The sequence below is a fragment of the Mustela erminea genome, chromosome 5 (genome assembly GCF_009829155.1).
Source record: "Mustela erminea isolate mMusErm1 chromosome 5, mMusErm1.Pri, whole genome shotgun sequence".
Taxonomy (NCBI): domain Eukaryota; kingdom Metazoa; phylum Chordata; class Mammalia; order Carnivora; family Mustelidae; genus Mustela; species Mustela erminea.
The window spans coordinates 32268948-32285207 of record NC_045618.1 but is presented as its reverse complement, the minus strand read 5'-3'; the positions used below and the strand labels follow the sequence as shown (position 1 = coordinate 32285207).

General features: G+C 58.3%; 1 protein-coding gene across 2 annotated transcripts in view; it reads right to left on the bottom strand.

Moving 5' to 3' along the window:
- Positions 1-484: 484 nt before the first annotated feature.
- HCN4 (hyperpolarization activated cyclic nucleotide gated potassium channel 4) overlaps positions 485-16260 on the bottom strand; it is a 46727-nt gene continuing 30951 nt past the window's right edge. The window contains exons 3-9 of one of the 2 annotated variants that reach the window (XR_004285654.1): positions 13632-13793; positions 11364-11582; positions 8290-8436; positions 7945-8185; positions 7480-7644; positions 2805-7378; positions 485-2126 (exon numbers count right to left, since the gene is read on the bottom strand). Coding sequence is in view for 1 of the 2 variants with exons in the window: in XM_032342517.1 (XP_032198408.1) it covers positions 5919-7378; positions 7480-7644; positions 7945-8185; positions 8290-8436; positions 11364-11582; positions 13632-13793 (2394 nt within the window). In the remaining variant the exon portion in view is untranslated. Of the gene's footprint in view, positions 7379-7479; positions 7645-7944; positions 8186-8289; positions 8437-11363; positions 11583-13631; positions 13794-16260 lie in introns of both variants that reach the window. The other variant, XM_032342517.1, reaches the window with a different exon arrangement.

Below are 16260 nucleotides of genomic sequence, written 5' to 3'. Positions count from 1 at the left end.
CACTTACGCAAAGCTCAGATTTTTACAAATGTACTTAGTGGTATAGGAAAGTGGAGGCGGATAGGCAATGAAAAGGTAGATCATTTGTAAAGAAATGGAAAACAAGAAAATGAACTAAAACTCGGTCTGCTTTGAAGTATCCCCAAATCGTTGATTCTGAGTGTTAATGATGAAATTCTCCTCCTTGCAAAGACAGCTACTTCCAATCCCCACCCCTCCCCCAACCTTGGTAAGCAACTGAGTATATGGTTGAGAGACATTTTATTTTATTTTTTATTTTTTTTTATTTTTTTAAGATTTTATTTATTTATTTGACAGAGAGAAATCACAAGTAGTCGGAGAGGCAGGCAGAGAGAGAGAGAGGGAAGCAGGCTCCCTGCTGAGCAGAGAGCCCGATGCGGGACTCGATCCCAGGACCCTGAGATCATGACCTGAGCCGAAGGCAGCGGCTTAACCCACTGAGCCACCCAGGCGCCCCGAGAGACATTTTATTTCGGCAATAAAAGTACCAGGAAAAGTAAGGGAAGGAGAGAAAGTTCAGATGAGTGGTTTTCCTTGGAGAGAGGGAGAGAGATACAGTTGGGGACCAGCACCAAGGCCTTCAAAGGAATTCCTTGTGCTCTGTTTTTTAAACTGAGTGACTGGTACATGGCTGCTTATATTTTTAATGTCTTATTTATGTACTTATTTTATGTATGTATTATGTGTTTATTTATATCTTCTTCTGTGTGTATGAAATTTCTACCCTCAGGAGAGAGAAAACTGGAGAAGCGGAATCTGCAGAGCCCAGGGCAGGACTAGAGCCCGTGGCTCTGTGGGGCCCTGGAAACTCCAAACTCAAGAAAGAGTAAGAGGTGGTTCAGAGAAGGGTCAGAGAAGGATGAGGAGCCAGGGGACCCCAGCAGCAGGGGTCCAGGCTGAAGCTCAGGGGCCTGGGGGCCCGAACAGAGGGGGCAACCAGGAGGGCCAAGGGCATGGGTGAGATCTCCAGGAAGCATATGCACAGTGAGAAGAGGAGGGCCTGGGGTGGTCTGAAATTACCCACCCTTGAGGACAGAGAAGTAGCCCTCTCATGCTGAGACTGACACAGAGGTAGAACAGAAAGGCAGGAGCGGGGTCTCAGCAGCCCCGGCAAGCCGGGTCAGCGGGGTCCCGCCATGCAGGCAGCAAAGCTGCCCCTCAGGGTGCAGGGAGGGCCGCCCATGACCTGGTCTGGGGCCACCAGAGGCAAGGAGGCAGGAGCCAGATTGCAGTGGAGGAAGAAGTGACTGGAAGGAAGGGACAGGAGGGTCGAAGCTGAGAGAGAGCTCTCCAAGTCTGGCTGAGAAGCCGAACACCAGCAGCAGGAAGAAACAGAGTTGAGGGAGGGTTTGTCAAACTTTTTCAGCGTTTTTTCACCAAGGTCATTCTGGCTTATTGCTGTGAAGGTGGAAAGGGGGCTTTCGGGCCTGCACCCCCCCACCCACAGGCTGGCAGCCCTTGGCAAGGCATCCAAGCAAGGGGCACGTCTGGTGGGGGGCTGCTCGTCACAGTGGGGAGGGAATATTGGATCCCCAATGTTGTTCAGAATTGCTGGTAGGTGGTGATGATGACAGATAAGAGAAAGCAACTGACTTTCGTCATTTTTATTCTTGCTTTTAAAATTTTCCAGACAACACAAGCTTTCTTGCTTGCACCCAGACAGACTGCTCCTTAGTGTGGCACCAGCAGAAAGGGGCAGGTGTGGAGTCCCCAGGACTCGGTGTGCATCCTGACCCCTTCATATTCTAGCTGCATGGTTGGGGGCAAGTTCCTTGCCCTGCTGAGCGTCCTGCCCTTTGGCTCACTGTAACGGAGGTGAATTCTTACTAGTCAGAGTGGTGTAGGTAGAGGGAGAGAAGGCGGAAGCACCCAGCGACTGGCACAAGGTGGGTATTTACTTAGTGTCCTTTTGGAATCAGGGAGCAGAGAAGACAGTGCCGGTGTCACCTGCCCACGTGCCCCCCATAGCCCACAGTGGAGGAGAAAGGCCCGGTGCAGGTACCTGGGGGATTTGTCCTGGATGGGCAGGGGTGGTGAGTGTGGGTGACTCTCATTGGGACCACCCAGGTGCACTTCTGCCCTCGAGGTTTGGCTGGACTCCATCACTGTTGGAAAAGGCTTCCCCTTAGCCTCAAAGGCCAGCCCCGCGGGCCACCTCTGCCCTCCCCACCACCGGTCCCTGAGGAACCACGCTGCCTGGGCCGCAGGGGGCAGTTGTCATGGGGACACTGGGCCTGCGGAGCTACCTTCCTAGCAACGGGACTCCGAGGCCGGTTCCCATGGAAACAACATCCACTTGGCAATCAGTGATGGGGACCGGGTTCCCTGCCCTTTTCTGAGGACTTCCCCTCCTCCCGCAGGCAGCCACATGGCAGGCAGTCCTCGCTCTGAGCCGGGAGCCCTGGGGACTTCACCGTTCCAGCCACAGATGGCTGCCTCTCCCTTATCCAGCAAGGCGCAGGACGGGTGGGCACCCTCCACAGACCAGGGAGGTGGGGGAGGGGGTAAGGGCACCTGCCTGAAGGCTTCATGGACGGCCTGGGGGCCAAACCCAGGGACCCTGTCTGTCAGCAGGGAGTGGGTGCCCCACCCCCGAACAGCAAAGCCGCCCATCCCCAGTGTGCCCTCAGATTCCCCAACCTGCACAGGGGCCCAGCAGCTGTGCCCCATTCTTGGCCTGAAACCCTCCATCCTGACCATGATGCCCTACCCCAGCCATCACCCTTGGTCCCCCAGCCACCCTCTGAGGGCCCATCTGATCAGGCTAAGGTGGCATTTCCCACTTCAGTATCCCACTGGAGTCCACATGCACAGTGACTGTCTCCTTCCCCTTCAGGGGGCACCAAGGAGTCCCATTCCTGGCAGCCGGTGGGGGCAGGGTCTGAGTCAGGGTCTCACATGTCCACCAGCTGACAAAGGACACACACACTCACTCACACTCCTCCTTAATGAGTCACCAGCCCCTAAACAAAGCACACCTGCACCCACAGCCAGCCCTCTCACACTCCCTCACATCTTTGCTCCCCTGCTCTTGGGGTCACAGGTTTGTGCCCCTCAAGTGCCCACATGTGCTCTAGGGGCTGTGCCCTCCCCACTCACCACAGCCTGGCTCTTGAGCCCTCCAGCCTACCCTACTGACCTTACTCGCTTCTCCAATCCCTGACCCCTGAAGAAGACAGCATCTGCTGGCATTTTTTTATTTAAATAAAATATACAACACGGTGCATTTACCGTTTTCTGTTTTAAAAGTGGTAGATTTGAAAATTGCTTGTGGGGGTTTGGAGATGGGTTGGCCCACTCATTGGACCTGGTTTCCCCAGTCTCTGAGGAGTGGCTGGGCTGGATCAGAGCTTTTATAAAATGCATGTGTGTGTGTGTGCGCACGCACGTGTGCAGAGAAGAGGGTGGTGAGGCCAGGCCCTGATGGCAAGGGGGATGGTCCTCACGCCTCATGCCCCTGCACACTCCACCCCTGCTCCTCTCCCTTCCCCCACCCCCTCCAGGACTAGACTGGCTTTGGATCAAGTCCTATGGCCTTCCTTAGAAGGGTGGGGGGCAGACTCAGGTGGAGGCTGCCACTTAAATCCTTCCAGCTCTGAAAACTCCCTGGGCCCCAGGGGCATTCTTAAGGGGCATTCTCCTGCCCAACACAGACCACAGCTGGATGCTTTGTCTCTCCCCAGGTTCCCAAGATGTCTCACTACCTTCTGTCCTGGATGACTGCCTCCCTCTCATGTGGCCCCTCCATGGAGATATGGACCTGCCCCACATTCCAGGACAACTCAGGACCAAATCTGATCTTGACTTCATTCTGGCTGGAGCATGGAGAGGGGGTTCTGGATAGACATGGCGGGACCAGCCCTCCCCACTGTGCAGGTCTTGGCAGCCAAACCTGTTCCAGCCTGATAGGCAGGTGCAGGGAGACCACTAACCTTGGCTCTGGCAGGGTCTGGTTGGAGAAGAGGAGTGTCCCTCAGGAGGCATCTGAGCTGCTTTCACATAGGCCCCCATTCTGAACCTGCTTCTGGCTCCCGGGTGCCTTCAGAATCAAGGCCAGTCCCCTCCGGCTGCCCTCCAACACCTCTGGATCCCCACCCCAAACCCTCTCCACACCTGCACATCCACCTCGGGCCCATCCTGTGTCCTCCATCCCACCCCACTCCCCTTTCTTGCTTCCCCCCTTCTCTTACCTTTCCTTCCTCTTCCTTCCTTCCTTCCTCCTAACTCTTCCCACCTCTCAAGGCCTGGCTCAAGCCCGCGGCTGGCCACAGGAGGCCCTTCAGGAGGCCCAGCCACCTCCTGTGTCCTGAGATCATAAGGTCCTGGAGCCCTCAGCCAGGGTTCTCTGGGCTCTCACCATAGCTTGTTGGAGCAGTGGGCTGGGCACATGAGGAGGGAACAGAAGAGATGTGATTTATTGAGCACCTACTATGGTGTGTGCCAGGCGCGAGGCTGGGCATTTCACATCTGCTACTTTTCTCATCTGGTCCTCATAGGTTCTTGTGAAGTGGTACCATAATCATTCCCATTTTACAAGCGAGGGAACAGACTCAGGTCTGATAGCTCGCCCAAGGTCATACAGCTAAGAAGTGGCAGGACTGGGATTTGAACCCAGGTCTCATTGCTTCCAAAATCTGGTGTCTTTCCATACCACCATGCCCGGGGAGTCACTCAGTCCCTCTCAACAGTTGCTTCCGGAAGGGAACTAGGATTTAGCCTCAGGCAGTCATGGATTTAAATCTCCTAGCACTCCTGGCTCTGCCACTCCTAGTTACGCAATTCTGGAAAAACGGCCTCAAACTCAAGTTTCCTCACCTGTGAAATGGGGAGAATCAGAGTACCCACCTCATGGTCTTTGTGAAATTGAAGGGGTTAATGTGTGTAAAGTGCTAAACCAGTGCTTGGCACAGAGCAGACTCAATAAATAGAAGTTCCCCTCACCTCCCACCATACAGATAGGAAAACGGAGGGCCACGGAGGCGAGAGGATGTGCTTGAGCCCCACAGGGAAGGAGGGGGTCTTCTGCTTCCAGGTGGTGAGATATCGAGCTAGGACTGGACTTGAGACCAGAGATGGTGAGGAAGGGAGCCTGCTGAGAGGTCTTGGGGTCCTCTTCCCTGAGGACTGGAAAGAACACTTCCCCAGACCCTGTGGTGCCCAGCCTGAGGGCCAGGACGGGTTGCTGGATGTAAGGTGACCTGGGTGTCCTGGCAACATGGGGTTACAATGTGCACACATGTGAGTGGCTATCTACACAGCTCTGCAGAGCGCTACATAGCTATACATATACACATCTTACATACATATACATATACATGTTCATGTTCATATACATATCTTGCTAAGTTTGCAGTAGAAAAAAAATGCAAGACTCTCAGGGCCCTGGCCCCATTTTGTCTCAAAGACCCAGATGACTGAGGCTCCCCAGGAACATATCCAGGGGCAACCCCTTCCTGTGGGGGAAGAAGATGACCCCCACAGAATGGGGCTCCAAGTTCACAGCTATGGGGCTGGTGGTGACTGTTGCCGTAAAACGGATACAATAACAGATCTGCTCTAAGAAACCCCAAAGGTGGGTCACCCCTGCTGCCGTCAAGCCCCAGAAACCCCCACCTGCCTTCTTCTGGCTTTTGCCTTGGGGCCCTGCCTGCTTCCCTCCCCCCTCCCTCCCTCCCTCTAGTGCTGAGTATTAAAATAGTCTATAAAAGCAAGTGACCAAAAATCTATAGCTCTAAGAATACCTGGTTATTTTCTGCTGTCTTTTGTTTTTCTGGTGTGGGTTTTTTTTTTAAATGATAATTATTATTGTTATTGGTATATCTCCTAATCACAGTTAAACCTGAAGGAAGAAAGAAGGGAGAAAAAAAGAAGAGAGAAGAAGGAAGGAAGGGCCCCGCTCATAGATTGGACGGCAGTTTGGAGCGCACTGGCTCAGACCTGGCCCCAGGTTCCCTCTGGGGGGCAGCAGTCAGAGGGGGCCCCCCAGAAGAGGCGGCTCTTGCCCCAAACAAAGAGAGAGGGGGTGGCAAAGAACCTGAGGATGTCTTCCGAGGCAGAGTGACATGCTGGCCGGGGACGGCACCATAGGGCCTCCCCGGGAGAACGAGGCCCCCGCTGCCCCCGCTAACGCCGCCGGCCCTGGGGACGAGCGGGAAGGCCGCCACGGACTCCCCCGAGGAGTGCGGAGAGGCTCTGCGGAGAGTCTGCGCCCCGTCCTGGGGCAGGGCCGGCTGGGAGGCTGAGATGAGCTTGAGGTCCTGGGTGAGGCGGCCCGGGGTGAGGGGTGGCGTGCCGCGGCGCTGGGGTACCTGGGGAGCTGGGGGGCTGGAGGCGGGCGGCAGGAGCAAGGAACCGTGGGAGCCGGAGGCCCGAGGGGGGGCACTTGGGAAAGTTCTTGGGGGGCCGGGGCTGTGGCCTGGGGGGCTGAGACCTCCGCGGGGGGGGAAGGCTACGGGAGAAGCCCCCCCGGAGGCCCCCGCCACGAAGGACGGCCGCTCGGGTTGCCGCGGGGGCGTCTCTGGCGTACTTGGCGGGCCGGCGGCCAGGCCCGGGGACAGCTCCCCAGGTGGCTGGCCCAGCTGCCCGGGGCTGGCCGACGGGGACCGGGAGGAGGGCGGGGGCGGCAGGAAGTGCTCCAGGAGTCCCAGGCCCCCGCGGGCCCCCGGCAGCGGGGGCGGCGGCTGGTTGGCCTGCGGCGATCGGGCTCCGGACTGCAGCGGCGTGAGCAGCGGAGAGTCGGACGAGGACAGGGAGCCGCCCAGCGCCTTGTGGAAGTGGCCGAAGCCGGTGGCCGCGGTGGCGGCTGCGGAGGCCGAAGGCGTGGGAGCCGGGGAGGAGCCGCCGAGCCCAGGGGGCGGGGAGGAGCCGGACGAGGGCAGGAGCGGGCTCAGGCCCGCGGGCGCGGAGAAGCCGGCCAGCTGCTGGATGTGGAAGGAGGAGGAAGACGGCGTGTCCACCTGCGACGGGCTGCTGGCGGGCGAGGCGGAGCCCAGCGCCGACGGGATCAGGGACTGCAGCCGCTTCAGGTGCCGGGGCGTCTGCCCCGCGCCGAGGCCGCCTAGCCCGGGGCCGGGAGGGGGGCGGAAGATGGCAGCGGGCAGGCGGGGGTGGTGGGTGAGCGCGATGGCCACCGAGGTGGTGGCCGCGGCGGCCTGCAGCGGCGCCTGGATCAGCGGCGTCCAGATGACCGGCGTGGGGGTCGGGGTGGCAGAGGCGGCGGCCTGGACGCGGTGAGCGCAGTGAGCCATCTCGCGGTCATGCTGCACGATCTGCTGGATGATCTCGTTCTCCTGGTAGTTGAAGACGCCTGAGTTGAGGTCGTGCTGGACTTTGTGGAGGAGGATGGAGTTCTTCTTGCCTGGGCCACGGAACGAGAGCAGGGGCTCAGGCCAGAGCGGGAGGCCAGGGGGTGGGCGAGGGGGTTCCCCTCCCAGCCGCCACCCGGCCCGGTCCCCTCACCGATGCGGTCCAGGCGGTCCAGCGCCACCGTCTCGAAGGCCCGCCGCATCATGGGGTACTCCTCCAGCACCTCATTGAAGTTATCCACACTCAGCGAGTAGAGGCGGCAGTATGTGTCTGCCCTCACGCTGGCCGTGCGCCGACCCCGAGTCAGCAAGCAGATCTCTGCCAGGACAGCGGGAGTGGGGAGGGGGTGCTCGAAGGGGCCTCCTGCTCGCCCCTGACCTGGGTTCCCACTGTCTGGTAGGGACGCCTGACGGTAACAAGGCCCCATCCCCAGGGGTGACCACACTAGATGCCCCCAAGTGGGTGCCAGGCTCTTCCCGGGCCGCAGCTCCGCCCCCCACCCCCGCCCAGGGCCACAGGCCCTCACCTTCAGGCAGGGGCCAGAAGAGCCCCAAACATCGTCCTCAGTATCTCTCCAGCCCATTCCCCTGTCCCCTAGGGCTCCGCCGGCCACCTCACCTCCAAAGTAGGAGCCATCTGCCAGCTTGGTCTCCTTGTTGCCCTTTGTGAGCACACTGACCACGCCATGCTGGATGAAGTACATCTTCTTGCCGATGGTGCCCTCACGGATGATGTAGTCCCCAGGCTGGAAGACCTCAAAGCGCAGCTTGGTCAGCATGGAGGTCACGAAGTTGGGGTCCGCGTTGGCGAACAGCGGCATGGAGGCCACCAGCTTCCGGCAGTTGAAGTTGATGATCTCCTAATCCCCAGACAGGGTGGAGAAGATGAGGGAGCCGCCCTGCAGGAGGGAAGCTCCCCTCCTGGTCGCCAGCCCCCGCACCCCCCCCCCCCCCCACCGCGTACCTCCCTCAGCGGCTCGCTCAGCTCGCCCAGGATGCTCTCCTCATCGAACATCTTGCCCTGGTAGCGGTGCTCATAGTAGTCGTGGATGCGCTGCCGCGTGTCCGGTGGGAGCTTATGGAAGGACATGTACTGCTCCACCTGCTTGTACTGAGTCGGGGGAGAGGGAGAGAGGGAGAGGGCGTCACCTCCTGAGGGCCTCGGCCCTGCTGCTGACCAGAGCTGGCACGGACCCTGTGGGCCTCCTTGGCCCAGCCTGGCTCCTCGATGCTGAGATCCTCAGTGGGGGTGTGCCCCAAACCATGGTCCTGACTCCCAGCTGCCTGGGGCGGGGGAGGGGCTCCATCAGTGTGCCCAGGGCTCTAGAGGTGGCTGGGGACAATAGGGGCTATCCAAAGCCCCATTCCAGGCCAACCGACCAGAGTCCCTCAAGTTTCCTCTGCCCCTGGCTCTTTCCTGTGTCACACTGTGGACAAGAGAAGGCTCACGGGTCCTGGAGGAACTCTTTGCTACCAGTGATCACACTGGCTGGGCAGCAGGGTTGGGCCACAGTGGGTTAGTGGGACCCAGAGGCTGAAGTCAGGATGCCTGATGGTCATACGCTGTGTATCCAAACATGGCCCCTGGCTGGCTCCAAGGCATTTTGTGGAAGAGTGACTCTAGCCCATGGGGATGGCCAGGGTAGAACAAGTTCCTTAAGCAGAGGTTGGGGATAAGAGCTTTGAGACCTGAAATGCCCAGGGCTCAAGCAAATACGAAATGCTCCCATCTACCCGGGGTGAAGTTGTGGGGTCTGCTCCAGCATCCTGGAACTGCAGGTGCGGAGTGGGGGTCCACAGGGGCATGTAAGGCAGAAATAGTAGGCAAGAGCAGAGTTTTCCCACACTGAGATGCAAGGGAAATTCCTATACCCCAGGAACAAGCAGAAGAGGGGAGCATGTTTTCACACATTGGTGCTCCCAATAGGCGGGGACACAGTATGGCTGCAGACAGATGCCAGCAGGCAACCGAGGCCTGGGAGATGAAGTTTCCATGCATTCTTCCAGCCAAGCTGGCTCTGTCTGCTCGAGGTTGTGCCCAGCCCCAGGAGACAGGGACTTCCCTGCGGTCTATGGGAACAGGGGCAGAACAGCTAAAGCTGTGTTTTAGAGAATTCCCCATGCCTGGAACATCCATAGTGGTGGGGAGGCAGGGTCTGGAGACGGGGAGGGAGTTGGAAGCTGGCTAAAGTGATCTAGGCGAGAGCGAGAAGTGGGGACCAAAGGGAGGTAATACATTTCAGAGAGATTTATGAGTGAATCATATTGGAGAGCCATTAGCTAAAGAACCAAATAAAGACAACTCTCAAATGGAAAGTCACAAGCAGCTTGACTCTGCCCTCGAATGAACCTTGGTGCTTTTTCTAAACTAGAGTCCCGACTGAGCCCCCATCCCGACTGAGCCCCCATCCCGGTCCCACACCAAGCTCTGATCCTGGTTTCACATGGAGTCCTGACCTGGTCACAGGCTGGGCCCTGACGCAGGCCCACATTGATCCCTCCCCTGGCCCTGGACTAAACCCTGGTCTTTATAACCTGACTCCTCCTCTCCTTCCCCTTTCCAGTCCCCTCATTCCTAACCCAGAACCCTTTGTTCAAATCAGGCTGATTTCTTTCCCACCCATCATGCTCATCATGGGGGCTAGCCTAGAATTCTCGCCTACCTTCTTTCTCTGCCTCCCCAAACTGCCCCTCCCACCCTGGGCTGGCTCTGCAGACTCCTGAACTTTCCTTCTGGCAGGATGGGACCTGGGCCTCCATGTCTCGGTCACCCCAGCAAGGGACAGCACATGGGGCAGGCAGGCAGCCAGTTAATCAATACACACTAAGCCCTGCTAAGTGCCGGACATGACACCGGCAATTCAATAGGGAGGGACGGACCTGGGTCCTGCCCTCACGGAGCCACCACCTGGACAGGCAGGACATAGACACTGAACAACAGACTGCACAGAGGAATCAAATATGGCAGGAGTCCCAAGTGTGGTGAAGGGGAATTAGAGGGCACCAGGGGTTCACATGATGGGTGGGGCTGACGGGGTCACAGAAAGCTCACCAAGGGGAAGTGCAGGCTGAGAGGTGGAGAAGTGGTCGGGTGAAAAGGAGCGAGGAGCGTTCCAGGCTAGTGTCCGTGCCAAGGCCCTGTGGCAGGAGGGCGCATGCAAGGAGGAGCCTGGCGAGGCTCAAATAGAGGGCTGTAGGGCCCATGGCATGAGAAGGGCATGAGAAGGGCAGGGGCCAGATTATGCCCCTTAAATGCCAGGCTGAGGAACCCCACTGCAGATTTCCTCTGCATCTACAAGTAACAAGAAGACTCTGACGAGTTTTAAGCAGGATGATATGATCAACTTTACATTTTTTAGGTGCCTGATCTATCTGCCATGCAGAGTATGGAGTGGAAGGTGCCAGATGGAGCCCATTTAGCCAATAAATATTGAATAGCCTACACCATGCTCACACAGTCTTAGCGGTTGGCACACAGCACTCCCTCCTCATAAACCCCATGATATGACCCCTTCTCCTTGCTGTCTCCATCTTACAGATAAGCAAATGGGCCACAGAGGTGGGAAGTAACATACCCACACTCCATGGGCAGCTGGGTAGATCACTTGGGCCCCACTGCACAGGGAGAGCTAGAAGGACCAGCCAGAGGGGGAGGATGGAAAGCCGAGAGTGTGCTGTTACAGAAACCAAGTGCCAAGCCAAGAGGGAGTGATAACTGTCAAATACCACTGAGATGCCCAGCGGGTGGGGGGGGGACCCAAAGGGAACCATTGGCTTTAGTAATGCAGAGGGCACTGGTGAACTTCAATTCCATGGGCCGAGCCACGGATTCAGCAGTCATAAACAACATGCAGTTTTGTTTGTTTCAGGAACTTGCCCACGAGAAAGAGGCGAGCTGCCGAGGCCAGAGGATGTAGAAGGCAGAGCACGTCAGGGGTCTGGTGGGGACCTACCCCGGCTGCCAACCTGTGCTCCCTGGGGACCGCGGGTCAGGGTCCCCTGAGCCGACCCAAGAGGGACCCCAGGTTTCTGCCCTACCTTTTCCTGGTACTGGCGCCGGGAGGAGTCCAGGGACTGGATGAGGGCCGTGGCATGGCCGATGAACATGGCATAGCAGGTGGCGCCCACAATCATACTGAGCATGGTGAGCCAGACGTCCGACATGCCCATGGGCGCCTGCCGTCCGTACCCGATGCACAGCATGTGGCTCATGGCCTTGAAGAGTGCGTACGAGTACTGCTTTCCCCAGGAGTTGTTCTGCGGACAGGTGAGAGGGGGTGCTGTGAATGGCCGCCACTCTCACTAGCTGCTAGAAAGGCCCCTGCCGCCTCCCACCCCTCAGCCTAATCCTTCCCCAGTGGCTGAGCCCAGGGAGGCCTTCCAACCTTGCTGCTGGCTGATGGCCTCGGGTGAGGGGCAGGAGGCCCATGCTGGTGACCTGCATTGACACTGAATCCCTGACTCGGGCCTTTCTCTTGCTCTGGGGGGTCAGGGATCAGTCCCCAGCAAAAGGAGGGGAGCCAGCCTCACCCCCTCTGACTTCTCAGTCCCCATAGGGCTGCCTAGAGCCCCCCTAAGCAGCCAAAGTCTCCAGGCTGAGCCACCCTGCTGTCCTCCACTTGCTGAAATAGCTCTATCCCCCCCGCCCCACCCCTGCAAACTACTGCCAAGTGAAGCCCATTTCCCCACTGACCTCAATTATAAAACCAGATATGCTTCCCCTGGGGGGACAGGCTCCGGCAGACCGAGCCAAAAACACTGTCCTCATTTTGGGTGAGCAAAGTCTAAGCGCTGCAGAGCTAACTCGCCTCCTGGGTGAGCCCTGCCGGAATGGGTCCAGGGCTGAGGGCCCCCTAGGCCACCCCCACCAGGAACTGGGCTGTCTGGAACAGACACTGCTTGGGGGCAGGAGGAGGGAGGAAGGGAGTGAGTGAGGCTCCTGGCTATTTTTGTCTCCAAAGCCAGTCAGTGTCTCAAGGAAGTCTCTGTGTGGGAACGCTGGGCGCAGAAGGGCCATCTCCTGAATTTAGTGCGTGTGTGGGCCTGTCACCCTCACACAGAGGAAACTGTCCCTGAAGAGGAAGCTGCCAGATGAACCCCAGCATCTGCCGCCTCCCCACTGTCTCCCTGTTCATACAGGGGACATGTGAAGCAATGACACGCAGGGCCAGCAGAACCGGTGCCCAGAGCCCCAGACCCTTCCATGGTCAGCAGGCCGTTCCTGGCACCTGGAGAAAGGCTCAGCAGCTGCCAGCCACGTTCAAGGTCACTCAGATGGTCCCAGACAAAGCTGAGTGGGTCTGGTGGCTCTCGGTGCAGACCAGGTTGGGAGGTCAGCGGGGCTGATCCCGGGGTGCTGGCCTCGGATCCAGGCCTGGGGACCTGGGGTGGCCCCCAGCTGCCTCTAGTCAGGGCTTCCGGCCTTACCACTGAGCCTCTGGGGACCAGGAAATTCAATCCATATGGCCGATTCATTTACACTAAGCTCATCAAAAGGCTGTTTTGTAAAGGCCTATTTGATGCTGAAAGATCCCTCAGGGTCTCTTTCACCTCTTTCAAAGCTGGTTTCTCCTCCCCTGGGGCTCTGGGGATTTGCCACCAGACCCAACCGTGCAGACCCAACCATATAGACTGGGTGGGAGAAGGAGGGAGGGTCACCAGACCCAGAGAAATGTTCACGGGTCTAGGGGGTCCTCACCCGGCCCAGTGCCCACTCTATCTTTGGGAGGCGATGGGGGGTGGGGTCTGCGTTATGGCTTCCCAGCCCCCATTCCATCTCCCTCTCCCCCTCCCAGGGCTGGTGGTAGGGAGGTGGTCCTCACCCTGCAGAGCAGTGTGTGTCTGAGAGGTGGGGCTGGGGGCAGGGAAAGGAGCAGGTAGAGGACAGCCCAGCTCAGCAGAAGGGGGCTAGCCCAGGCCTAGGCGCCGTCCACAGTGCTCCTCACAGGCTTCGCTTTCCTCCGGCTCAGCTTTTTGGGTTGGTCTGCCTCTGGGGAACCGAGGGAGAAGGGCAGGAGCCCCCCGCCCAGCTTGGCCACACTTGATACGGTCTGAGAATGGCCAGGTCTCCGTCTCCTTGGGTGAAGTCACCAGGGCTCCTGACGGCACGGGAGGCCAGAAGAAGGCCGGGGAGTGAGCAGGGCACAGCTGAGGGCCCTGGGACGGACCTATATCAGCTGGAGTCATGTGCCCGTGGGCACAAAGTGGGCATCCCAGGACCCCACGTGCTGGGGCTTGGGAGTCCCGGGCTGTGGAGCGACTCTGCCTGCCCAGGCAGCACCCGCCCCACTCTTGCCGGGCACTCACCACCATGTTGTTGATGGACACCCAGCAGTCGTCGGGGAAGTCCTGCAGCATGGGCACCAGGAACTGCAGGCAGCCGTCCCAGTGGCAGAGCAGAAGCATCATGCCAATGAGGTTCACTATGCGCACCACGGCGCTCGCCAGGTCGTAGGTCATGTGGAAGATCTGGAGGCAGACGGAAAGAAACGTTAAGATGGGTGGCCGGCCGGGAAGGGGTGGCCCCACTCTGCCTGCCCCTGCCACTGCTGCCGGGCACTGCCATACGTGGACTTGGCGGAGCAGCTGGCCTGGTGCAGGTGCAGGTGCGTGCAGGGTCAAGGGTGGCAGGTGGCAGAAAGGTGGCCTGGAAGAAGCAGGCTGGGGAACCCAAGGGGACGGCTCCTGGGATTTGGGCAGAGGGGGAGCCTCCCCCAGGAAGTCCAGCCCTGCAGGTCGGATATCTGAAGGGAGGGCCCCTGGAGCACCCCGCAGCCCCAGAGTGGGCAGAGAAGCTGTCTCTAGGCCATGAAGACCACAGGGAGAAGAGCCGGCCAGCAGGAAGCTCCTCAGGGGACCACAGTCTGTCGTCACACCAGGGCCATTGTGTTTCCCCAGACCTGCTGCTTTAGGCGGAGGACCTACCAGTGGCTGGGCAGCGGCAGGGGGGTTGGGGGGGTGGGGAGAGAGGTTCTGCTCAGGGCAGCCACAGAACTGAAGGGGAAGCAGCATGGACACACGGGCTCCCCGATCACACAGACCTTGATCCCAGACCCATTTCTAACCAATTCCCAGCTGTGCAACCTTGAGCAAGCCCCTTAACCTCTCTGATTATATTTCCTCATCTGGAAAATGGCAATGAAAATTCTTACCCGAGTGGACTGTCAGGGGTATTAAATTATACATATAAAGCGCTCGGTACTATAGAAGTATTCCACAAATTGCGAACCATTACTCATTGATGGGTTGTTGTTAATAATTAATCTTTATGATTCAGTCATATGTATTAGTAGTCATGCTCTCCCGTATCGCTTAATAAAGCCCAGAGCCTGCAACTGCAGCCCAGCACCAGCTTGCACCTCCACTCCTGTGGCTCCTAGGAGAGGCTGAATGAAGCCTGGTGGGGCAGGGCCGGGGGGCACATCCTGCCCCCCCAGAGCTGCTGCTTGGTCTGGTATTAACGGGGATCCCCATACTGACAGGGCAGTGAGGGGACAGAGATCTGGAAGGAGGTCAGAGAGAGGTTTCTGGACTCTGGTCTTGCCCCGGCCTAGGAGACTCTGCGGGCAGGATGGGGTAGAGTTTGGTGGCTGGGGGCAGGTCATTGTGATAGTAGTGACTTCAGTTTCCCCTTCTGAAGTGTGGGCATAGTTTGGGGCAAGGTTTGGAAAAGCCCAATATGAATACTGCTTGTCGGGCGCATCCAGGGTTGTGCCCACCTGCACCTGCCTTAGCACAACTCTGGATGTTCCAGCCAAAAGATGATGGAGACTTTTCAGGATGAAGTGGACCCTGGAAAGGTTCAGGGAGGGTGGCGGTCCATCACCCCTGTGGCCCTGGTGTCAGAGGGACAATAACACCACATCTGAATGGGGGCATGTGGGCCCACAGCCATCATCTCATTTAACCTCACAACAACCCTTTGCTGAAAATATTATTAATCCGTTTTATACCAAGGCTTGGAGAAGGAAAGGGACTGGCCACCGTCATGGTGGCAGTGGGAGAGGCACGTCTGAGCTCAGGGCTGCCAGCAGATTATCAGACTGGCCCAGTGTGGGAATGATGGTTTCCAGGAGTTATTTTGCAGATGGAACAACTCAAACCCGATGTGGCTGAATTCACATGGCAAAGGGACACAGGTGCGGCCGGAACTCGCCAGCATCTCACCTCAGTAAGCCCCAGGCTGTCAGCACATCGCTCCCCACCGAGCTGCTGCGTCAATGTCAACGTCAGGGGTGTGGGGCAGGAGACATTGGCCAGGGCAGGATGGGTCTGGGACCTGCGTCTAGGAGCCAAGGCATGCGAGTGTGCAGTGGTGACTCTGGCCATCTGTCCACTGCTGGCCTTGCCGTGGGGCCTGGACCCTGAGCCTGGGAAGCTCCTCAGCCTCTCCCCATCCCCAGCAGCTCCCGAGCACCAGCACCCCAGCTGCGGCTCTGAGGGGAGATCTCACTTTGGGCTCTTCACTGCTTAGGTGAACGCAATAGCTCTATGACCTTGGGCAAATCACTAGCCTTTCAGAGTCCAAGATGACCAGGATGCCACCAGCTCCCCAGACTCAACAGGATAGGGAAGGCAAGTGACGCGGAACCATCCAGTCTCAGAGATGGCCGGCACCTGCCCTCACGTCCTGCCACATCTCAGCCTCCCATCAGCTAAGACGAGCTAGATATCTGCCCCCCATTTCTCGAGGTTTCTGGAGAATTAAACTGGCTAAGAAGGTCCTCTGGGCCCTGAACACAGCATGGGTAGGGTCTTTATTACAAAGCTCCTTGGTTTCCTAGACTGGATGTTTGTGTCCCCCAAAATTCATATGTTGAAGCCCGAACCCCCACTGTAATGGCATTAGGAGTTGGGCCTTCAGGAGGTGATGAGGTCATGGGGGGTGGAGCCCCATGAATGGGGTCTATGCCCTTAGAAGAAGAGACACGAGAAG